The sequence below is a fragment of the Rhineura floridana genome, chromosome 12 (assembly GCF_030035675.1).
Source record: "Rhineura floridana isolate rRhiFlo1 chromosome 12, rRhiFlo1.hap2, whole genome shotgun sequence".
In the NCBI taxonomy this organism is placed as follows: domain Eukaryota; kingdom Metazoa; phylum Chordata; class Lepidosauria; order Squamata; family Rhineuridae; genus Rhineura; species Rhineura floridana.
In genome coordinates, this window is record NC_084491.1 from 41736985 (window position 1) to 41760612 (window position 23628).

The 23628-nt window shown below is 46.3% G+C and overlaps 4 protein-coding genes across 9 annotated transcripts in view; 2 read left to right on the forward strand and 2 right to left on the reverse strand.

The window, feature by feature from the left end:
• Positions 1 to 387: 387 nt before the first annotated feature.
• PIH1D2 (PIH1 domain containing 2) lies at positions 388 to 5409 on the reverse strand. 5 transcript variants are annotated; one of them, XM_061592286.1, is made up of 7 exons: positions 4854 to 5409; positions 4092 to 4267; positions 2983 to 3270; positions 2480 to 2603; positions 1967 to 2206; positions 1053 to 1309; positions 388 to 922 (listed from the first exon to the last, which is right to left on the reverse strand). In XM_061592286.1, exons 3-7 carry the CDS (start codon positions 3163 to 3165, stop codon positions 785 to 787), a joined length of 942 nt encoding a protein of 313 aa, XP_061448270.1. In that variant the 5' UTR covers positions 3166 to 3270; positions 4092 to 4267; positions 4854 to 5409; the 3' UTR covers positions 388 to 784. The 5 variants fall into 5 exon arrangements, with proteins under 5 accessions (XP_061448270.1, XP_061448269.1, XP_061448271.1 ...); XM_061592285.1 differs by having other exon boundaries at positions 4092 to 4271; XM_061592287.1 differs by lacking the exon at positions 4854 to 5409 and adding an exon at positions 4761 to 4778 and having other exon boundaries at positions 4092 to 4271.
• On the forward strand, positions 4944 to 14713 carry NKAPD1 (NKAP domain containing 1). Of its 2 annotated transcripts, none has more exons than XM_061592292.1 (7): positions 4944 to 5180; positions 5557 to 5757; positions 8079 to 8224; positions 8740 to 8840; positions 9741 to 9899; positions 10302 to 10355; positions 10801 to 14713. In XM_061592292.1, exons 3-7 carry the CDS (start codon positions 8156 to 8158, stop codon positions 11312 to 11314), a joined length of 897 nt encoding a protein of 298 aa, XP_061448276.1. In that variant the 5' UTR covers positions 4944 to 5180; positions 5557 to 5757; positions 8079 to 8155; the 3' UTR covers positions 11315 to 14713. The 2 variants fall into 2 exon arrangements, with proteins under 2 accessions (XP_061448276.1, XP_061448275.1); XM_061592291.1 differs by having other exon boundaries at positions 8115 to 8224.
• Positions 12999 to 17120, reverse strand: TIMM8B (translocase of inner mitochondrial membrane 8 homolog B). The gene is made up of 2 exons (XM_061592293.1): positions 16891 to 17120; positions 12999 to 14141 (listed from the first exon to the last, which is right to left on the reverse strand). Exons 1-2 carry the CDS (start codon positions 16975 to 16977, stop codon positions 13974 to 13976), a joined length of 255 nt encoding a protein of 84 aa, XP_061448277.1. The 5' UTR covers positions 16978 to 17120; the 3' UTR covers positions 12999 to 13973.
• Positions 17053 to 23628, forward strand: part of BCO2 (beta-carotene oxygenase 2) — a 62880-nt gene continuing 56304 nt past the window's right edge. The window contains exons 1-2 of the mRNA XM_061592284.1: positions 17053 to 17244; positions 20008 to 20109. Of these exons, the coding sequence (XP_061448268.1) occupies positions 17184 to 17244; positions 20008 to 20109 (163 nt within the window). The 5' untranslated portion in view covers positions 17053 to 17183. The remainder of the gene's footprint in view (positions 17245 to 20007; positions 20110 to 23628) is intronic.

Sequence of the window (23628 nt, forward strand, 5' to 3'; positions counted from 1 at the left end):
ACTGGTACGACTGTCAGGCAAAAAACCCCTGCGCAACTAAAGGGCGGGAACACACTGCATGCTGGGATGCCTGTTATGTGAGTGGCGGCAGCTACCAAAAATCTCCTGCAATCTTCCGGGTTCCCAGCCTTGCTAACAGATTATTTCTGGTATCATTTATTGCGGAAATTAGCTCTATAGTTGCACTACATTCCACCAGAATTCTAGAGCTACCCGGTATGTCATGTGAAAGCTCAAATATAATGCGCAAATTACCAGGTAAGATAATCGTCAGAATAACGGAATAAAGTGCAGTGTGAAAGTACCCTGTCTGTGCTCTCAAGCTGAGCTCTAGTGAAGAGGTGTTGGGGCACAATTTAAATCCAGAAACCACTAGGATTTGTTCTTTTATTGTTTGTTAATGGAGCAATGTAAAGGTTTTTTTTACTATTGCTTTTATAGTATTTTCATGCAGTTGTTGATCTCTTGCAGTTTGTACAATATAGCAGAAACGCCATGAGTGATAAGAATATTTAACATAAATGTTGGAACACTTTCCATTAGTGTTCAGTTACAGTACTGTAGTTAGAGGCATATCTGATCTCCAGTCATCATTACTGAGCTCTGCATCTGTCCAAAGGGCAGCTAAGATTCCTGCTTTAAGGAACATAGTTTTGAAGGCAAGCAGCCAGCAGACTTTAATATTAACCTAGGCAAAGTCTTTGGAAGTGCTGAGTGAGCATTTCTCTCTCTCTCTCTCTCACACACACACACACACTCACACACACACACACAGAGCTAACATCTATTGGCACACAGGCATTGAGATAAGCAAGACTCTTTTTCTCTTGTAAAATGTTGCTGCTGTTGCTTCTTCATTCACAGACCATGGAAGATCCAAGTGTAACTTGTACTTTGTAGGACATTCAATCAATACATCATCCTAAAATTGAGTAGAAGAATATTTGTAAACGAGGTACCTATGACTGCTACAGGCAAAGCCTGCCAGATGGATATAGGATTGCTTGAAGACAGGGCAGACAAGAGTTGAACATAATTTATGACTGACTCACCTTACAAATGCTTAGGTTACACTCAGAGACACAGTGTACCTCAGGCAATTCAACTTTTAGTTCAATCTTCAAAGGTTTCCCATTTGCATCTGTTCTGGTGGTGACTTCATAGGCTGGTGTGCACAAGTCCTCTGGCTTCTCTGTACTGGAAATCTCTTCAATGAGGCACGTTTTAGAGGGCACCATGTTCTCCAATAGAGTACGGTCACTGCTATCTTTCTTTGTTACGATGTTTCTCAGTTGGTTGAGTGTCATTTCTTTCCAAGATGATTTTCAGATATGGGAGTTTTAGAAATATTTAAATGATCATGTAGCTACAGAAGCATCAATTACATGTCCTACCTGCCCTCATGCAATACTAGTAGGGCTAGAAGACAAAGGGGGATGTTTGTTGGCATACAAAGCTGAAGATCAGCCGCGTTCTGGGTCAGATCAAGAATCCTGTTAACCCCACTATGCAGTTAGGGCAGTTACTTGATTAAAGAGATCTTAATCATACGAGTTTTTCAATTAAATTTGGGTAAACTTTAATTGTTTGTAAGCAATATGCATATTCTGGTTTTAGATGATGCATACAACTGTCAAAGCAGACATCTTAGAAGGGCCACTTTGTTAAAGAAAAGGGGGATGCCTCAGCTGCAGTTTCTTACAAATACTTGCATAAAAATGTATTTAAGGAGGTGCTCTTTTGAGTGTACCCAACTTTTTTAATCTATTCATTTTACAACTGATTAAACATTGCCGACCTAGTGTTCCTCATAAATACATAAGAATATACTGAGGCATGCTCAAGCCAAGATGGCTTTTGTGAGTATCTCTTAATGCGGGATATGACCTACATCCTAAACAGTGGTGTGAGAAACATATCATCACATCATGTTTCAGTCCAGGTAATGATTTGGAAGGTTATTTACCTTTCCTCAGGTTCTTCTGGGACACTGGTGCCTGCTCTCTCCTTAAGCTCTGTCTCATCCTTTCCAGGCTTCCCTTCAGTTGAAATTTCACAATAGTATAGGAGTGGAACAGAGTCATGTTGTAATGCTCCTCAATATACTTAAGGGATAGGCGTATCAATTGATCCTTCATTGCTCGGTCATTCTTTCCCTTCTCAAAAACAGATGGATTGTATGCAATATCAATGACACTGTAAAACTCTAGAAGAACAATTTGTTTAATTATTGCCACATCATGTACACCTTGTTGCAGAAGACAATGGGGGTATAGACAAACATGAGGGATAGAAACTTGTTTTTTAAAAGCACAAACTTCCATTCTCAAGATGTGAGATTATACTTTATTTGGCCTTTCTGGTTAGAATGCATGTTGCTTTGCTACTCTTATCAGCTAAGACTCTTTGGTTTATAATGTTCATTGCTACCATCTTCACCCCATTGTAAGCTAAGCCTTCTGCAAGAAGCAAAGCTGACCTGATTTGTCAGATACCTCCTCCATTTTGCCAGCCCTTAATGGCACTGGGTCAGATGGTGACTGGGGTCCTGGAATCCGATTCCACCTGCAGAGGTTAACGAACAATGATTTTTCAGTAGGATCCTGCAAAAAGAATACAAAACCAGTTAATTTTGGATACTTCATTACCCTTCAAGAAGGCATGAACTAGCAGTCAAACCCTGGTTTGCATTCTCTGGCGTTTCTGGTTTTGGATATAGACCTCCTTGTGTTTTTGTGTTAACTGAAAAAGATTATAATTGCATCTGTTATGTTTTATCCACATTGTTTCCTATTCTAAATAAATAAGAAATAGATATTCAGGAAAAATAATAAAATCAGAAGCTTGCAATGAGTAAACAATGCAAATTAAGTATACACATGCATATTGCATCTGCCGGGCTAGCAGATGAAAGATTTGTTAAAAATGCAGAAACATTTTGATGTCAGACCTTTTTTGCTGCACAGCTATTTAACAACATACCAGGATGCGGGCCTCCAGGCACATGTATGGCTCTGCAGGAGCATAATACTGCTTTGCATCCTTTAGCTGCTGCTGCATGAACTGGTGGTAACTCTCAGGATTGCTCTTGGCCATGTCATCCAACATCGTCCAGAGCTGGGATGCTCTTGCCAGTGTGTCCTCTGCGTCACAAAGGCCCTCCATTATTGCCTCTTCAGCAGTGGGCAGCTGCAGCAACACAAGGCAGCGGGAGAGGAATGCTAGGTGCTGACGGTGCTTTATAGCACTCTTCTGTGGCAGTGCTAAAATCTAATTGGGAAGAAGGGGGGAAATGATTTTGGCTGTTATTTGAGAGTTTCTAAAGTCTCTTTCAGCACCAGCCTCAGCTCCTCTAAAGAAATGGGTAAATTAATGAGCTCATCTCACCTAGCTATCTCTTGTGGTGCTGGGCACCTGTCTTCCCTAACCTGGTGCCTGCCAGATGTTTTGGACTACAGTCAGACTCGGGTGGATAAGCTTTGAATTCCAAAACATCTGGAGAGCACCAGGTATGGGAAGACTGCTTTAAAATTGATGGGCATGAATGTAACAGATGTGCCTTTTCCAGCCACTGTTATACAGATGAAGAAAATGTCCATCTCTTGAAAGATGATGTGACAAAAAGTAGTTAAAAGAATGAATCAGGACGTCTGCACTTTTAGGCCACCCAATTCCTAAGGCTGCAGTCCTATCCAAGCCTACCTGGGAGAAAGCCCCATTGAACACTGTAGAACGTAACCAGTAATACAATCTGAACAAATCTAAAAACAGCACACAAAACCATCTCATTAAATGTTGCAAGTGTAGCTGAGAAAGGGAACATGAGGTTTCAGTCTGGTACACACCAGTGGGAAATAACTCTCATGACCTCAGTGGGGCTTACTTCTGAGTAGACATGCACAAGACTGTGCTGTGAGAAATTTTGAAAAGCAGTATTAAAAGGCAAAGGCACCTCTGCTTACCTGGAAATAAATCTCATGGGGGGGAAATTGACATTTTTCTGAGTAGAAATATAAAGGATTGTTTCTCGTAAGACTGCAATCCTACATTCATTTATCTGGGAATAAGGCTGCAATCCAATACATGCTTACCTGAGAGTAAGTCCCATTGAACCTTACTTCTGAGAAGACATGGACTGCAGCCTAAATATGTTGGATTTAGTGGAATTTACTTCAGGGTAGACATGCAAAAGGTTTCACTCCAAACAACACAGGATGCTTGCCTGTTTTATTCTGGGTATTTCCAACCATGCACTGGGCTTCCCCTCCTGCCTGAAAACCAAGAAAATTAATGAGCAGCCCTGATCCCACACCATGATTGTGCAAGAGTAAATCCCATTCAGTTTGTACTTGAAATTTAACCTGAAATTACACCCAGAGATTGGGCATGGGGGAGTAGAGGCATTTTGCACGTGTAAAAAGACCTAGAGAAATGTAAAAAAGTAATACGATGGAAGAAGCAATAAGATCAGAAAATCACTCATCATAAAACAATTCAGTTTTTGCATTGCATTTTTGTATTGTTCAGTAACCTTGAGACTCTCTTGTAGGAGACGGTGAACAAACTTCTTATTAATATTATTTATTAATTTTATATCCCGCCCTTCCTCCCAGAAGGAGCCCAGGGCGGCAAACAAACACTAAAAACACTCTGAAACATCTTAAAAACAGACTTTGAAATATATTAAAACATCTTTTACAAAACAACTTTAAAAGCATCTTAAAAAGCAATTCCAGCACAGCCGTAGACTGGGAGAAGACCTCTACTTAAAATGCTTGCTAGAAGAGGAAGGTCCTCAGGAGGCGCCGAAAAGATAAAACTATCGTCGTAATTATACTATAAAACTTACTCACCCAACCTACGCGCTCGTGTCAGCCGATGCCGTGTCCATGGCAACCGCCGGAAGCAGGAAAAGTGGTTCCCACCGGAAGCGAAAGCTCCGCGTCCCTCTTCCCCCGGCTCCGCTCGCCCCACGCCTTCCGGGTTCTGGGGCCTCACCATTCTCAGCCCGGAGCGCGCCACTCGCGTGTGGTGGAGATCCCGGGCTGGCGCTGCCTGGAGGCGGGAGAGCAGCCTCGTAGCAAAGAGAAGAGTTTCCTTCGCAGGGAAGTCCGGGACTCGGGTCGTATGAATGGGTGCTGGCCTGCGACTCGCGCGCTGGGGAGACTCGCAGATTGTTGGTAAGAAGGATGTTTTGGCTCTGTTATGTTTTACCCGGGTCTCTTTCCGAGGGAGTCAGGGTGATGCACGAAGCTCGGTCGCGGTCTTCTTCCCCTCCTACTCCTGTTTTATCCTCGCAACAACCCCGGGAGGCTGGGAGACGATAACTGTCCCAAGATGAGCTTCGTGGGTGGGTTTTTCCCCACGATCCCGGGTGGTGTACCGTGCCCCCTTTACAAATACCCATTCACTGAGCCGTTTAGCCAGTATCGGCTTGAAGGGAAATGCACGCACATGGAACTCCTGTGCCACTGCACGATTTCAAAGTAAAATCGTTCCAAAATGGTTTTGGCTAATTAATTAATCCGGAATCGCGCTTGCCCATTTCTTTTGCAGTTGGTATCGTGGATGAAAATTCTCTGCGTGTTGTTAAGAAACTTGGGCACTTCTTATGGCAGAGGCGGGGAGTTGATGGGCCTTAAAAACTTACTCAGAAGAACAAAAGAGCCTTGCACCTGGATCAGGCCAGTGGCCCATCTAGTTCAGCGTCCTCTTCTCAAGGTCGCCAGCCAGATGCCCCTTCTGGGAAGCCCACAAGTAGGTCCTAAGCGCAACAGCACTCTCCTCACTTGTGCGTCCCAACAGCTGTTATTCAGAGGTGTACTGTAGTTATAACTAGTAGCCCTGGACAGTCTTTTGATCCTCTAAGTTTTTCTCACTCCCTTTACATGCCATCTTAGATGGTGGCCTTCACAACCTTTTGTGGGAGGGAATTCCAGAGTTTAATTATGTGCTGGGTGAAGAAGTTCTTCTTTATCTGGCCTGAATCTTCTAACATTCAGCACGACCAGTGGTCAGGGATGATGGGAACTATAATCCAGCAACATCTGGAGCCACACGTTTCATGTTTCTGCTTTATTTGTAGAATTGTTAAAGGGCAGCTACATTGCATCAAGTGCTCTGCAGTACCAACGTTCAGACACCAAGGCAGCGGTTTCTCTTTCAATGCTGGACCTTTTACTTAAATTCAGAGGCATTTTAGTGGCATTTCAAAGGACAGAATTGTTCCCAAAGTGTGCAAGGAGGACCAAGGGTCTTATTCAGCTAACTTCTCTTCAGAATAAACCCACTGAAATTAATGGCCTTAAGTTAGTCATGTCTATTTGATGGGTCTATTGAGTAGGACTAACATTAGATAAAAGTCACAGCCACCCCTGGAATAACTTGGTAGCTGTGGGTAATGAGCATAAATGGAGAGTGAGTGATGGATTAAGAGAACCAGTTTCATATCACTTTTATTCTTCTGTGCATTTTGCTATTGGATGCACAGCCTGTTGTTTCTAAATATATGGCCCCTGTGACGTCCTTCCCTGGTTCTCCGTCAGGTTCCCACCTGCTTGTGGCTACTGCCTTTCACTAGGCACCACCAGGGACACCACCAGTCAGGACCGTCCTTTATATGGTTTCTCACTCCGCTCTAGCACAGATCTCACTAGATCCCACTGCTAGGCACCACCACCAGTCACTTCCTGTAACCAGTACTCCCAGAGACTTTGCCTAAGCCTCTCTATAGCTTGTTACTTTGTGACTGTGTGCCTATGCTGTTCCCAACCCCCTTGTATCTTTATATATAAAGCATACAACTCTGGGTTGCTCTGGATACTTGGCTTGTTACAATATCTCCCTTCACTGCTGCCACCATTAGATACTGTTTCTGTTCAGCCTTGGTAATTACCTTGCCCTCCCTTTTGGTCTGTATATTCCCCCAGCCAAGGATCAGGCCTTTGGTAAACCAAATAAGTATTTATTTACTAACAGGAAATAACAAGATTACTTTAGGAATGTTTCACAAGCGCATGGTTTCATATATGGTCACTCTTTATGTTTTTGTTCATATATTATATACTCTTTAAATATCAGCCAAATACAATCCAAACTTCCCTCAGAACTCTGCCAACCAACCCTCACCAACTCCCCCATCACTCACAAACCTCCATTTATACCTTCAGCCACTCAGCCAGCCAGCCAGTCAGCCAATCATCATCCAGCATACTTCAGTTTCTCACCCATGTACTCCCCCTTTCTCTCTGTCAATTACCATACATCACCTAATAGACCCGCACTTACCATATTTACAGATGCTTAACCTACAGGAACATCACAGCCCCCATCTCCCCCAAATTGCTAGCTGATGTGTTTGAAGTCTAGGAATGTTGGAGTCTCTCTGAACGTGGATACAGCTAGCTGGCTGGCTCACAGTGTCTTTCCTATGTAGACGCAAAAAGGTTCCTGGGAGCTTGAGAATTTACTTTGGTATAAAGACTTCTTAGGGAAAGAGAAATAGAAATCTCAGGGGTGGTGAACTTCAGGCCTTAGGGCCAGATGTAATCCTGTTGGCCTCTCTAGGCCAGGAGTAGCCAATGTGGTGCCCTCCAGACATTGTTGGACTACAATTCCTATCGGCCCCAGGCATCATAGGCAGCAGTCAAGGCCTATGGGAATTGTAGTCCATCACCATATGGAGGGCACTGTGCCGGCTGTCCCTGCCCTAGTCCATGCCACCACCCCAGGCTGCACCCCTCGGCCGCCCTGCTCCATGCCCTCCTCCAGTGCTCTTGCCTGGCTGGGATGTGTCCCTAAGCTGTGATAAAGCTTCGTCCTTGCCTGGATGGAGAGGTGCATGTATGGCAGGAACGTGGCCTACTGTGCTAAGACGAGTTTCATCTGTTGCTATCCCCCCTTTCCCTATGGCCAAGCCCACCACTGGCATGCAGCCCCTGGAAGGCTCCTCATGAGGAAATGCAGCCCTCGGCCTGAAAAACATTGATGCCCTCTAATAGCATCAGCTGTTGTCATTTATGTAATGAGTTTCTTTTCTGAACAGCCATTGAGGATGTTTACGTACTTTGCTTTCACAGCAGGCATATTGTATACTTGTCGTTCACTGCTTATAGGGTGTTTTGTTATGCTGTTTTATGCCTGAGGCTAAAGAACAATGTCTCGTGTCCCTTTGGGGAAAGTCCTTCTGCGAAATGTCATTCGGCACACCGATGCACATAACAAGGTATGGAGAAGTGTATGAGCCCTGCGATCCCATGACTCATGGGGAGGGCACCCCGGGGCTAAAGGATCTATCGTAGCTTCCCATTTGAGGGCGGAAGGAGAGTTCGAACCTCAGAGAGGGAGATTCAAAGTCAGATTCCTATTCCCAGTGGCTGCAGCAACTTCTGTGGCCCTCCTCCAGCTGACGGCAGAGCTCTGAATCAGCAGGGCCAAAGGATCCATAGCTTTCCCAGTCTCCTCACACAAACCCCCAAACCAAAGATTTTGCCAGCTCTAGAGCTGGCGTAGCTTGGTCCCATTTCTTTCCCTCCTGTTGTTTCCAGTTGGGGGGGGGATGCAAAAGGCAGGAGGCATGCAAGAGTGCTTCTCTGACCTGACAGGAAGGGTCTGGTGGGCTGTTGGGAAGAAGGCAGGTATGCTGCCTTTGGATTCCTCCCCCCCCCCAACATTGGGATCATTCCTGTAGAATGCTACACTTTGATGGGTAGCCTCTAATTAATATTTTTTGTGTATCAGATTCAGGAAGAGTCAGAAATGTGGAAAATACGGGAAATGGAAAAGCAGAGCAAAGATGTACAGTGGAGCAAGGACAAGAGACTGCTTCCTAATTGTTCCAGGTGCAACTCTGAAACATTACCAGTGATGCCTCTGTTTTAGGTTCTCCTAAAATGAGAGCTTTTAAAGCAGGAGTGGGGAACTTGTGGCCCTCCATATATTGTTGAGCTGCCATTGCTGCTATCCCTAACCATTGGGCATGCTGTTTGGGGCTGATAGGAGTTGGAGTCTAACAACATAGAAGCTGCTATATCCTGAGTCAGACGGCTGGTCAACCTAGCCCAGTTCTGTCTACACTGGTCAGCAGCAGCTCTTGAGTTTCAGGCAGGAGTCTCTCTCCCAGCCCTACATGGAGATGCTGGGGATTGAACTTCTGCATGCAAGGCAGTTCCTCTCCCACTGAGCTACAGTCCTTCCCTGTGCTAAGGACAGCACAGCTGTCAGGGGTGGCAGGCAGGATCCTATCTTAGTAAAGATTGCCAAATCTTATCATTTGCTAACTTAACAAGGAGAGGTTAGGGAGGTGGTGCACCTTCTTCCTTCAGCACAGCGCTGTTTCCAGGAAATCTGTACCAGTGGAACATCTCTCTTGATGTACCCTGGCAAATGCAACCCCAGCTGCATGTTTGTAGGGCAACAAGGCTAAGAAACTGAGTGACGCACCATAGCTCAATGGTAGAGTACATACGTTGTGTGCAGGAAGTTGTCTGTTCAATCCCCAAAGGCAGCTCCAGGTAGGGCTGGGAAAAGACCCACGCCTGAAACCCTGGAGAGCTGCTGCCAGCCCGTGTAAACACTGAGCTAGATGGACCAACGATCTGACATGGCATATGTTCCAATGTTGTTTGTAGAGCTTATTCTGAGCATCTAAAGGGCTTTCTTTAGCTTCTTTTCATGACTGCCTTCCGCAGAAAGCTGTTTACCCCTTGAAACATACAAAGTCTGCTGTCTTTTGTCTGCAGCAGCCGAATGCGTAGCGATGGGTTTGATGAGGAGACCCAGCAGGCCAACTGGAAGGCAAGGAATTTGGCCCCTGTGTCAGTGACAATGGAAGATGACCTCCAGCATGTCCGATACTGGAACAAGAAGCTCTACGAACATGAAGCGAACATGCCAGACAGGTTTAATATTGTTACTTGTTGAGCACCATCAGTGCATGTGGTCCATTCCCAAGAGACATGAGTTAAAATAACAGGCCGCTATCTAAATTTCAATTTGGGGGCAGGCTAGAGAAGCAAGGGGTGCAAGGGAAGAACATGAGCACGCTCAATTACACATCGTAGGCTTTCTTTCAGTTGGGGAGGACTACAAGGAATGTTATTTCTTGTTGCCCTTTGACTCTGCACAGCACACTGCAAAGTGAGGCACTACAGCATGCAATCCTCTCCTCCCCCCGCAATTTGAAGTGGTACGATACAACTAAGGTTGCTCCATGTGGTTTTGCTGGCTCTGTAGCTTGGCTCTGTGTTGGCGTAGCTTGTGTATTTGCGACTATCTCAAGATGGTTTGGTTTTCTTTTGCAGGTGGGGCCACAGCGGCTACAAAGAGTTGTATCCAGAAGAATTTGATACAGATAGGTAAAGTGAATAAGGTTGCTTTAGAAAAAGAAGAATACTACACTTGATCTTTTTAAATGTTTAATGCTAATCTTTGGCTTAGTGTGCCAGAGGGACTCTGGTTAGCTTTAACCAGGAGTGGGGAACCTGTGGTTGCCCACCAAATTTTGTTGGATCCCGACTCTCATTATCCCTGACCGTTCGCCATTCAGGCTGGGGTGGATGGGAGTTGGAGTCCAAACCATCTGGAGGACCACAGATCACCTGAAGAGGTGCCTCTGGCCTGTGCCTACCCATGCAAAAGTGTGGGGTGGCCATACCTACCATTGGCATGCGGCCCTCAGAGGGTTGGCTGATGATGAATGCAGCCCTTGGGTCAAAGTAGATAAAGTCACTACTGTCATAGATCGTTACCGATTTGTTCTTTAATAGCATGCAAACTTTCATCCTCCTGGTTGTTTTACAGTGACCAAGAGCGAGACGAACAAAACCCTGTGAATGGGAAAAGAAAGTCCCAGCCGGGCAAACTTTCTCCTTTGGAGTTGCCCAAAAGGAAAAAGCCCAAAAAGTCACACAAGAAGCAGAAAAAGAAATCTCACAAGAAGCGAAAGAAGAAGAAACAGGAGCAGCCGAGTGCAGCGGCAGATTCTTCTCGGGAATCCGACTCCTCGGAGCGAGACGCCGGCAAGAGAAAGCGGAAGCGTCATAAAAAGGCCAAGAAGAGGTCAGCAAGGGCAGCCCCCCCCTCTTCCTCGGGGCAAGACAGTGACTCCAGCAAGGCCAGCAGCTGCCCCTCCAGCAGCTCTGAGGACAGTGAGCCAGAGGAAAAACAGGAGAAGCAGCCAAAGAAAAAGAGGAGGAAACGCCATGCGTCGCTCTCGGAAAGCTACGCTGAAAAGGTGGAAGAGAAGCGCAGCAAGAGGAAGAACTGGAAAGTGGCTGCTGATGAGAATTCAGAGGATAGTTCGGACGAGGACTAGCAAAAAGGGACCAGCATAGTGTGTGTGGTGGTGGGTAAGGGGCTTATTTTCTGGGAGAAGAGATTTTGCCCCTAGGAACATATAATGATCTGAACTGGCTGCGTAACAGTTCTGTGATCTGGACGCTGCAGATCTTGGTTACTCCCAGGGGGCTTCTCTTCAGTTTCACGCTGGTCAGAAACTAGTCAGGAAAGAAGCGTTCCTGGCCAAGGCTCCCGTTTGCCCACCCCAGGCTCTACCTGAATAACAGTTTGTTTGTGACAATGTGAAACCTTAACCCACAAAAGAAGGGAACTGTGTCCCCTTTGCTTTTTAAAAAAACCTAAAAATAATCTATTTTTGATGGCCAATACCAACATTTAATTGCAATAAAGAAGAGATGAGACTCTTCTCAAGCTGCAAGCCTGCGTTTCCCACCTTGAGTAGTTAACCCAGATGGTTGTGTACAAGATGTAGCCAACCTAGGTTCAAACAGGGCCTACTGTGTGGCCCAGAGAGCTATCCAACCACGCGCTGGTGTGAGGTTAGGTGTAAACTGCCTCTGCTAGCCATTTTGTGGTTAGAGGAAGGTTATAGTCATCCCACCTCTGCAAGAATACGCTTGCCATTCTTTCTGGTAAAGTGGTTGCTGCCTTTGCTGGGAGCTGCCTGGCTCTTCGGGTTTGTCATACAAGCCATCGCTTGTTGCAAGCAAACAAACAAAAATCCACTACCAAGCAGATGCCAGTCAGCGAACAACAGAGCAGATGGAGAGAGAACCGGACTGGGGATTCCTGTAGCAATGTTTATACAGTTAGCAAGAGAAGTGGCTTCTCGGTTGCATAATGGAAAGAGGCTGTTGGGACTTTGCTTCTCCTCCCTTCCCGGCAGTTCTTGCTAGGACACTTTAACTTGCAGATTCAGAAGGAACCGTGGTGTAAGTCAGGCAGGGAGAGCCCATGGCTCTCCAGAGGGTGGTTGACTACATCTGACCATTGGCCGTGCTGGCTGGAGCTGGGAGTCCACAAATATCTGGAGGGGCACAGGTTCCACATCCATGGTGTAACTAGTCAGCTGTGGCTTGGCTTTCACGCAAACCATGTTTCAGACCTGCATGGCAATGTGTTAGGTGGCTGCAGAAGAGGTGGTGGAGTTGTTGTTCTCTGTAAGGCCAGCTCATTGTATAGCTATGTGTGTCGTGTAGATGCCATCATTCCTTCTTTAACAAAAGGGACCATTGCAAACTCAAGGAACTAACTCAGGATAAGGGGGTGGGAGTTAACCAGCCGCCCTTCCATGGTCACATACTATCTTCTTTCTCACAGTAACTTTCTTCTGGAGTTTTGCTTCATCAGCGATTCGGCCCACCTCCCTCCACGAACACAGTTGTGTCGCCTCTTCCCGTATCTTATCTATGGAATGATGCTGTTCCAAAGATAACAATGCCCAGCTTTCAGTCCTGTGTTGCGGTACTAGTATATAATACTTATTTTTGAAAGCAATTCTAATGTGTTGCTATGACCAGCAAAGCAACTGAAGTTATTTCCATAAAACTAAACTCTTTTCTATATATGTGCAATATACTGGGATGAATAAATTCAGAGGGTTGATTTCAGCCAACAACAGCCAAAGTGGGGAGCCTACAGTAGTATTTCAAATTTTACACACCATTGCCAATATGCATTAATGATACACTAGACAGAGGTTGCATGGGACGGGGGCATATTTAATTTAGTGGTATTAAAGCACAGTGAAAGGACTAGGCCTACAGAATGAAACTTCAGATTAAAAATGGCACCCTCCCTATAAATGGAGTCCCAGCTGCTGTTTTGGGGGGAGGGGATGAGGCAGAGTTGCTGGCCTTTTCAAGTACAAACCAGGCAATCTTAACTTACACCTACAGAACAGAGTCTTTGGCTTCCCCTATTGCACAGATCTAGAAAGCACTGTTTGAAAATAACCCCCCCCCCCCACACACACACACAATGCCAGAATTTGTTTGCACGGATGAGATGTGCTTAACAGGCTCACAGGTATTAAAAAATAGTCATTCATGAAGAAAACTGTTTCAATACCAATTAGCATGCCCACAGAACAGAATTAAACTAGTACAAACCCCAAAGTGGGGAATCGGATGTCTGAATGGGTTTACATCTTAACTAATCGTTATCAGTAGTTACAAATTATAGTTTAGTTGTAAAGTGACGGCGTTTTTCTATTGTCTGTCAAACCAAGAGGAGGAAGGAGCCTTCCTGCACAGGCAGGCTCTATAAGCTGCAAGATCCCTCATGAGGCTAATAAATAGGGCCCCCAAAGACAGCTACCGTAGGAATAAGTTTGCAAATACTCCAATAAAACACAGTTTTCTAGCATTTCCTGAAGACTTGAGAGACTTTTAAAAGCAAGCTATTTATCACAAGGGCACGACTTATCCCTCTCTTCCTGCATTGGGAAGAAATCAAAAGCAGTCAGCTTCTGCTCTATAGGCTCAACTGGTTTAGACAAGTCTTGATCTATTAGCCTGCATGTAGCCAAGATCTGGTTCTACATGACCTGGTCTAATGCCACTTGGGAACAGACAGTCTTGCATGAATGGCTCTTCAAGCATTTCTGCCCTGAGGAGGGACAAAAGGCTGGGTACTGTTAAGCCCATTGACCAAAGTGGACCTTTGTGGGGCAGTCAGTGGCCTCCTTTCTGTAGTATTTGTGCAAAGCGATTGGTGATGGACAGCGTAGTGTCTATGAAGCTGTTGACACAGTTGGCAAGGCAAGTTTCTGTTCTGGAATCCAGCTTGGAACCTGGCTTGTCGACACATTTATCCCAGCAGACCTCCATGAAGTTGTGAACCTGAAGCAGGGAGTGGCAGAGGGAAGAAAAGCACGGATATGAGAATCTGTGAGCAGCAGGAGCTTTTTTACAGCATGATTCATCAGGACCGGCCTTCTGTTCTACTCATTTCTTTTACCATGGCACGTGTCTGGAACCCTCTGGTTCAGTCACAAAAGAATCCCCGCTGCCCTCTCCAGCTTGGGGTGTGCCATATGTGTGTGTGAGCAGATATCTCCTGCAGTTGTGTTCAGGTTTAGACAGCACAATGCATGCACGGAAGAGATCTAAACCCTCAGAAGATGGAGGTGGCTGTTTGGGCGATGGGTGGCAGAGACCCTTTGAGTCTCTCGCCTACCTCAAAAACAAACCAAAATGTATGGGTTTAGTGGGTAAAACGAGGACATTTGAAGCAACTTCCGATTTCAGAAACACATTTAAGGGGGGATGATCTGGGTATGTAAACTTCCCCACAAAGTCACCTATACAGCGTGTACACAAGGCTACATTCATACCCAACAGCCATAGTGATCACAACAACCAGAGACCAAGTGAGCAGAGTCCTCCCCCCCATTGACAGACATGCATGCACTTCCTAATTCTGCTTGTCATTACTTGATAAGATCATAGCTCTGTAGTAGAGGACCCACTTTGTATGCAAAAGGCCCGATGTGCAATTCTTGGCATCTCCAATGATCAGAACGAGGTAACCGGTACTGAAAAGGCCTCTGCTTAAGGCCCTGGAGAACTGTTGCCAGTCTAAGTGAACTATATTGGCTAGAGGAAGAACTAATCTATGTACATGTGTGTGTGTGTGAGAGAGAGGGGGGGGAACGGAAATTCTGGCTTTGAAAAAGAAAGCTGGAGATGTCCATTTGGATACTCTGAGCACCATGGCAGGTGACATCAAAACAACTCAATTTCTCACAGCGGAGAAGTGACACTGCGAGTCATTCTCCCCCTCCATGCCTTCTGCACTTGGAAACATGACAGTGTCCCTGGCCTGGCCTTGCACAGTAGTGCAACATAAGGCTCAGGGCAAACGGTCCAATCTCATATACGTCTACGCAGAAGTAAAGTCCCACTGGATTTGATGGCACTTCCCACCAGCCTTGGCACACCACAAAGGCAGCTTTTGTGAGAACAGGGTTGCAATTCCAGTGGCCCTTACGGGAAATGCCACGTATGGCTTCTTGGGATGGTCGACAGGGCAGAGACGACATTCAAAGATCCTGAAGGAGCTTCCAGAAGGAGGCTGAAGATCTAAGAAGAATCAGGCCAGAGGAGGGGGCCAGAAGGGTGTGCCACTGTGACTGCTAAGCAGAGAGAAGTTGTAAGGCAGGTGCTGCCTTTTCAGACAGCCTGCCCATCTGAAAGGCCTTCCAGGCAGAAAAAATTGAAAAACTATAGCTCAGGTTTCTGCATTGGAGGAAGGCCTCAGTATGAACTCTCGATGCAAGGGAGTGAAGTGGCTAAGGGCGTTTGGACAGCAGAGGTGCTGAGCCTCAGGCCTGAGGAGTCGGTACGCCAAACCTTCGACTCCGACTCCTCTATTTTTCTACTGTCCGACTCCACCCAAAATTGCTTCCAACTCCACAGCCCTGGAAAGGGCTGTAAATGTCTTTTTAAATTGGAAGCTCTCATAGGAGCATTTTTATCGCTGCCTGAATATGCGCTGATCTTGGCATCACAGCATTTGTCTTCATCTGGGTCTTGTGTCATACACTGACACACAAAATATTTTCCATCTTGGGTTATGGTGAAATGCTCAACTACAGCTGACTTCATGGGAAGCTTCGACATTTTGAATTTATATTTTTAAAAATTTGTCAATCATTTTGAAGCTGGAGTAGGTACATTTCTACCGACTCCGACTCCACCCAAAATTGTTTCCAACTCCGCCTCCACAGCCCTGCTGGGGACTGAATGTCGCTGTCCAGGACTCCCTAGCTGGCCCTCTGGACTCTACCCAGGCTATGCCCCACAATGGCCCTCCTTGAGTGCTTCTGCCTGCTTTGATTGTGCCCTTGCTGTGAGAATGTCTTTTGCTTGCCTGGATGGAGGGCGTGTAAAAATTTCTGGGTTTTGCATGGCTGCTGCATCCACTTTTTGACTCTGGCCCTGCCGGCTGCCAAGCATGCAGCTCCCAGAAGGTTCCCCATGAGGGAATGTGGCCCTCGGACTACAAAAGATCCCCCAACCCTAGTTTCCAAGTCTCTGAGAACGGGGAGAAGAGTGCCCAAAGGAGAAGGGCCTGCTGCTGCCATGGACCTGCCAGTGGGCAGGAAAGCCGGGCGGGGCGGGGGAGAAACGGGTGCAATGAGGTCAAAACCCCTCCCCCATGTTGGGGGGGAGAAAGAAGAGGAGCGAAAGAGGGTTGTCCTGCGAAGGAGGGAAGCGATAGTGGACTTGAGGTGGGAGAGAGGGACACACAGCCGAGGGTGGTAGTTGGAGGGGGTGGGTGGGAGAGCCAGTCTCAAATCAGTCTGTCAGTCAATGCTTCTACTTGAGCCTGGCCCTACCTCACAAGGCTGTTGTGAAAATAAAATGCCCCCCTCTGGGTGTCCTGGAGGAAAGGTGAGACACAAATGCTATACATGATAACAGCAAACAAAACGTCCCGAAATATGTTCAGCGGAAGGGGGCCGCCCCAGGCTCCTTCTGAGAGGAAGGGCGCGATAGACATTTAATAAAAATAAAGAAATTATATCTATATCAAGTGTATATATAGTGGATATTTTTATTTATACATTTATTTCTCTGCGCGTACCTGGGCGGTGAGGCGGGCCCGCTGCTCCTCGACGGCCACCAGGCGCTGCAGCTCCGAGGCTTCGGCCTCCCTCTCCGGGTCCTCCATGGCGGGAGGCGGGAAAGGCCTCTTTGCCGCAGCAACCGCCGCCGCCGCCGCAAGAAGGACACGAGGAAGAGAAGAGCGCGGTCCTCCACGCCTCTAGACCGCCTACCGGAAGCGCCGCCTCTTTGAGCGGAAGTGCGCCATGGCGCTTCCGGGCCGCTGAGCGCCCTTGGCCCCCTCGGAGCGGGAGGAGGAGACAGACGGGCAAGATGTCGGCGGGGTTGCTGTTGTTGCGGGCGGGGCTGGGTAGGCCCCTTGGCCGGGGAGCCGGTGAGTGAGTGAAGGCCCGGCTCTCCTCCAGGCGCCCGTGGGAGGGCTTGTCCGAGGGAGGGGCGGGAGAGTGTGTGTGTGGGAGAGGGGTATCTATATCTCCCTCCTTTGCGGTGGGGTATTTGGAAATAGGGGATCTTTTTCTTTCCCCTCCGCAAGGCTTGGTGGCTGCCCTCTTGTCCCGGGACGGAAGGGGCTGCGTTTGCGTCTCCTTTTCTCTGGAGCTGCTAAGGTGGAGGGGGGCCGGCTGGCCAGCCAGAGAAGCGCGGCCCCTTCAGGCGCTTGCAGCAGCAACAGCCCCGAGCCGCCTTGTGGCGCCCAAGGACCCCCGCCTCGCCGCCCGAAAACGCCTCGCTGGGGTGCTTCGGGTCGAGCATGACGCTTGCAAATGGAGTAAAGCTGCCTTGTCAGCCAGAGCGCTGGTTCCGTCTCGCTCAGTATTGCCTACACTGACTGGCAGGGGCTTTCCAGGGCCTTAGGCGAGCAGGCCGACCTGGAGATTTTTTTTGGGGGGGTTGAACCTTTGTACAGGCAGAGCTCGGGTTGTTCTGCCATTGGACGCGCCCTTCTTCTGTCCCTTCTCCCACCTTCCCCTCTTCTATTTTAGGGACTGAATAATGACCAGGTATTACTGCCAAGATTCCTTGTTTGCTTTCTCGTTTTCCCTCTGCTCTCCTGTAGTGCACCGCCTTTGTGGCTTTTCCTTTCCAGGTCTTGTTTTTTTCCTACCTGACATTTCCCTTCAGTTCAGAATTGTTGCTGGGCTGCGCAGAGCTGCAGCTTTGTCCTTCTGAAGGTGACTCTCCTCCTTATGCAGAAGTAAACTCTGGAGCTCTCTAGAGTAGCATGGGTGGTATTCTCTCTTCTCACCTAGGAAAAGTTTTTTTTCCTTATCGTGGCTCTTAGTTATTATTTTTATTATTATTATTTATTAAATTTATATACCGCCCGACTAGCGATAGCTCTCTGTTATCTGTTAGTGTCAGACTTAGTTGGGTTTGTGGCTGCATTTTCTTTTGCTTTCTCTCTCTGTATGTGTTTTCCTACCAGCTGAGGCTCCCAAGTGGTCTGCTTTGGGGCAGGGCACATGTTGCTGCTTCTTGAATTAATTGGATTAGGGGAGGAAGGGAGAGTGGCATTCTGTACTTAGGACAGATGCTGAAATCTCTTTCCCGTATTACCAAAATATTTCCTCATTTGGTATCTCTGTGAATGGCAGAGTCCACATTGTACAGATAAGAGCAATAAGGCTTGTTCTTTCTCACGGATGTGAAAGGTTGACACTGTAAAAGCACTTATTTTTGGGCAAACACAGCTGTGTTAATTACATAAGTCACTAGCTTGAGAACATGACTGCCTCAAGGCGTGGAGACCATTGGATGGACTGCCTTCAAGTCGGTCCCGACTTATGGCTACCCTACAAATAGGGTTTTCATGGTAAGCGGTATTCAGAGGGGGTTTCCCATGGCCTCCCTCTGAGGCTAGGCCTCCCCAGCTGGCTAGGGCCTGCTCAGCTTGCCCCAGCTGCACCAGCCAGCCCCTTGCTTGTCCGCAACTGCCAGCTGGGGGGCAACTGGCCTCCTTGGGACTATGCAGCTTGCCCACGGCTGCACAGGTGGTAGGGCCCGTAATCCCTGAGCCACTCACTTTGGGGTGATCTTTAGCTGGCCCTTGACACCCAGGAGACATGAGCAGGGATTCAAACTTGCAGACTCTGGACTCCCAGCCAGGCTCTTCTCCCCACTGTGTTATACCAACCAGGCCTGAGTATCATTGATGCCTTGGCAAACTGTTCATTGCTTACACTTTGGGATATTGTACCACAGCCTGTAGCATCATGAAATACTCCGGAAAATGTGACCTAAGACATGTCGTCCTTGGTGACTGTTCCCCTAATCCAAGCAGTCATGCCCGTGAGTGGAGGAGAGGGAAGTCTTTACTGCATAGAAATAAAAAAAAAATACAAAGAGCCTGTTGGATCAGCCAGAGGCCCATCTAGTCCAGGATCTTGTTCTCACAGAAGCCAATTAGATGCCTATGGAAAGCCCACAAGCAGGACCTGAGTGCACGACCACTCTTCCCTCCTGGGATTTCCAGCACCTGGTATTCAGAACCATAGCGCCTCTTGAGTGTGGAAGCAGAACACAGCCATCATGGCATTGAAATGGGACATGCTTTAACCTGAGCATCCTTTCACTTGCACTGCTGTTACTCACAACACAAAATTCTGTTAAAACTGGGATCTGGAGGATGTCCAGTCCTATCCATTATCCAGCACCCCGTCTATACTAACTTATGGGCTGCTTCACCCATGCGTATTCGTTCCCTGAATGTGGAAGTCTTGGGATCTCTCTTTTCTGCACCATGGGAAGTGGTCCTTAGAGGATGCTTCTATACCACCTAGGCTTCTTGTGTCACATGTTTGAGGTCAGTAGTAGCCCATTTTATTACTCAGTGAGGTACCAATCTCTTTACTCTATCAAAGTTTAGCTTTCCTTTATTCCTAAGAACTTCACTTTCAAAGTCGTTTCCTTTGAGATATATTTTCTTTGTGCATTTTTTATTGCACATAGCATAATTTGTTTGGTAGAGTCTGAAGATCAAAGGGCAGTATTTAGGTGGTTTGCCAGGAAGGCAGGAGGAAATCCCATTGTGCTAACGGCAATCACTGCACTGACTTAGTGACCCTAACTTAGTGCTACCATTGACTATAACCAGAAGTACCCTTCCTTCTTGGGTGAAATTTGTCTGTTCTGCCCACAGTTCTCCTGAACAAGGTTCTCTTGACCAGACCACCTGTTGTTTGTGCTGCTGTTGAGGAACGTCATCTGGCACGTAATATCCACACATCCCCCAGGAGTTTAGGTAGGTCTTAAGTTTCTCTATTGTGATTTCGTTTCATGTGGCTATGCCAAATGGTATATTTTTTAATTTATTTTTGCTGCTGGAGTTGTGACAGGTGTCTTCATCTTGGCAAGCAACACCTGGAGACATGCTAGGGACAACCTGCTTTCTGTAGTTTTCTAAATGGTAAATGAAATCCTGGTGATGTTGGCAATAACAAATATATTATTTATTATTATTGAGTTCACTCTTTCCTGAAGGTTTGGGCAGATCATAATTATGAGAAACCCCATCCCTTTCAATTATAGAGCTAAAGTTTCTAGTCCTGATGGTTTCAGAGGACAGGTTGGGAATATGCAGGGACTGTTTGAAAAACCAGGAACCTGGGAGGAGAAAGTCAGCTTGGTGGAATTTTGGTTCTTGATATTTTGCTATCCCTTGCCTAAAGCACACTGGTACTATCATATACGCTACAGACATGTACACTGGGCAATCTCTGTTACTTTCCAGTTGTGACTAACAAATTTCAATTTTTCTCAAATAGCAAAGGGGTGTGCTTATATTGCAGTACGAAAGGTGTGCACTAATTTTATGCAGTTTGCTTAATTTGCATCCTTTTATTCTGAACTTTAATGATGTGGTGAACAACTGCAGGGAACTGAATTGCATACCTGAAGGTTGTGGAGTCTCGGGTTATTAATACCCTGGGCAGCTGCAATCTGCTGCAGAAGGGAAATCTGTCCTCATGAGTTGAGAAAAAACACCATTTGGTTGTCCTGCCTGCAGTGCAACATCCTTCTGTACCACATAGTCCATAGACAGTGATGTACCTTGATGTCTCTGACCTGTTTTGGATGGGATAAGGAGTTGGATGTTTGGCTTCCAGGTGCATTGAAATTTGTGGGAACTGCACAGTAGATTTTGTGGGATAGAATTTGTTGGAGCCTTGCAATAGATGAAGTTTTCCATGTGGTGTGTTATTTTTTAATTAGACTTAAAACTGTTTCAGTTGAGGGTGTTCTCTTTTAGTTGACCTTTAATACTGACTTCTGCTCCTCTCCTAAATGCATTATGTGAAAGTAAGTTCTTTTGCAGCCCATGCTTATGTAACTACTTCAATGTAATATATCTAGAATTAAATGTTTTGAAAGTAATCCAGCAAGGATGGATAAAAGCTCAACCATGGGCTGTTTACAGCTCACTTTGAAACTCGGCACTGTGTTGCAACTTGCAGATGCTTGTTAATATTCTGAGAGTCAAAGCTTGTGTTTTAAAGGTGTAAGGGTCTAGGTGCTAGGAAGAAAATCTTGGGTGAGTAGTGACTGAAAAATGCATTTACATCATGCCATAGACCCTCTGCCTTTGTGTATTGAGATATGCCATTTCAACTTCTCACTTGGTGGATGATCATCTCCAGAGTTAGTCCTGAATGAAGTTGGCATTTTCCCTTATGTGTAATAGTTCCTTCAAATATTCCATATATTCTGGTTGTGGCATGTGCCTTGCATGTTGCATCCTTAAGTCTATTAATCTCCTGCAGTTTGTATGAAGAATTCTAAACAGAATCTGGTGATCTGGCTTACAACTTGGATTCTTCGAAATCACATCTCTTACTATGTTTTTTTAAAAAGCAAGTTTCTAGCACTCATGACTATGGAGATACGCTTGCGGACACCCAGGCTTTGTGTACAAAAGCTTCAGTATTCAGGGAGCCAGGCTTGTATACTCCCCCCTCCCAAGGCTGCCTGTCCCTACTCTCTGAATTGCAGTCATGTTCCTCTACCGAGACACCCTCAACCATCCCTTTCTTACATGTACATTTACTTCTGCCACCAACTTGCTACATCGCCACACCCCCAAAAAGGTATGCAAATATCCACTCTTGGGTTCAAAATAATGCATGCAAATAGAATCTATGATAAGCAAATCTGCATACATTGCATTGGTCTGCACAATTTGGGCTCCTGATTTTGGGGTGGAAGAGAAGAGAATGAGGAGTGGGGCTGTGCCTTCACATTGTTTGTTTTGTTGATATGAGCCACTTTGGGCACAATTTTGTGTAAAACTGGCATGCGATTAAACAGATCAATCCATGAGATACCTGTCCTTCTCTGTACTGGACACCTCTGCACTTAACCAGACTTTTTCTGTATGTCTTGAAGGATCAGAAGACAGAAAATGTCTCGGGCTATCCACCCAAATTAGTGTATCATGTGAACCTATCTGCCTGCACCTATGGTTGGTGCTGGGAATCAATGGAATAATTCCCTGTTCTTTGCAAGAATCCTGCAAGAGTTTTTCCATGTTTTTTCCCCCGGAGTCATGTGGCAGGCCCTCCTCTTTTTCCTCTCAACTTGCTTGCTACCAGATCTGGGACAAGACTTGAGCTCTACCGATGTTATTCTGCTAGCATTTCCACTTTGAAGGCTCAACTGATTTGATCCTTGGTGTAAGGAAGCCCACTGTTGTTAAATTTCGGGAATCCTTTTTGGAGGAAGGGAGACCTATAGGTCTTTCTAGCTTGCTTCAATACTTCCTCAGTTTATAAACGTTGAACTGTTAAAGATACCCTTTATTCATTCCCACCTTTCGAGCAGCACAAGCAAGCTGTGCTTGGGAATTAAAAGTGCTTCTTCTCTCTGTAGCTGGTTCCAATGCTGCATCTCTACACTGGACAGGCGAGCGAGCCGTCAGTGTCTTCCTGCTCGGGCTCCTGCCTGCAGCCTACTTGTGTCCTGGACCGGCCATGGACTACTCTCTGGCTGCGGCTCTCACGCTCCATGGTCACTGGTGAGTAAGGAGGAAAGCAACCTCTTCTAGTTTGGTGTCTGTTGCCTCTCCTGCTCAGTTCAGAACCCTGATTTGGAGTGGTTTCCAGGGACTGGTATTCTCTGTGTTGTTTTGAATCCATAGCCCTGGACTCCTTCTAAGATTTTGACACCTTCCAAATGTGGTAGCAAATTCAATATGGTGAAATAAACTGTAAAAGGGCTGAGGGAGACTCTTGGCTTGACAAGTTGCTTCTCGGAGGACAAATGAATCTCTAAACAACAGCAGGGTTGGAGAGGAAGTTGTCACTTCCATAGCGATGGACAATGACCTGTTTGCTTTATTTCAGGGATGGGGAACCCGCAGCTCTCCCATCAGCCCCAGCCAGCAAGGCCAGTGGTCAGGGTTGATGGGACTTGTAGTTCATAAACAGCTGGAAGGGACTAGGTTTTCCATCCTTGCTATATTTAAACCTGCTTTTCAATAAAATTGTCAATCAAAAGTGGCAAACAAAAAAGCAGTACATCAAATTTGGATTTAATAGCCACTTCCTCTTTGAATACCAAATGAGGTATACCAGTTCGTTGCATTGGGACTGGCCCTGCCTCTGAGGGGTTAAAGAGGAAGAGGCTGACCATTATTGGAGGCAGAGGGCTGGGCTATAAATGCTTTTAGTCTGATCCCACAGTAATTTCTTATGTTGTGTGAAAACTTCTCAGGTTTGGTCTCTTGCCTTTTGCAAGTGCAAGATGTTCCTGCCCTAGAAATTGA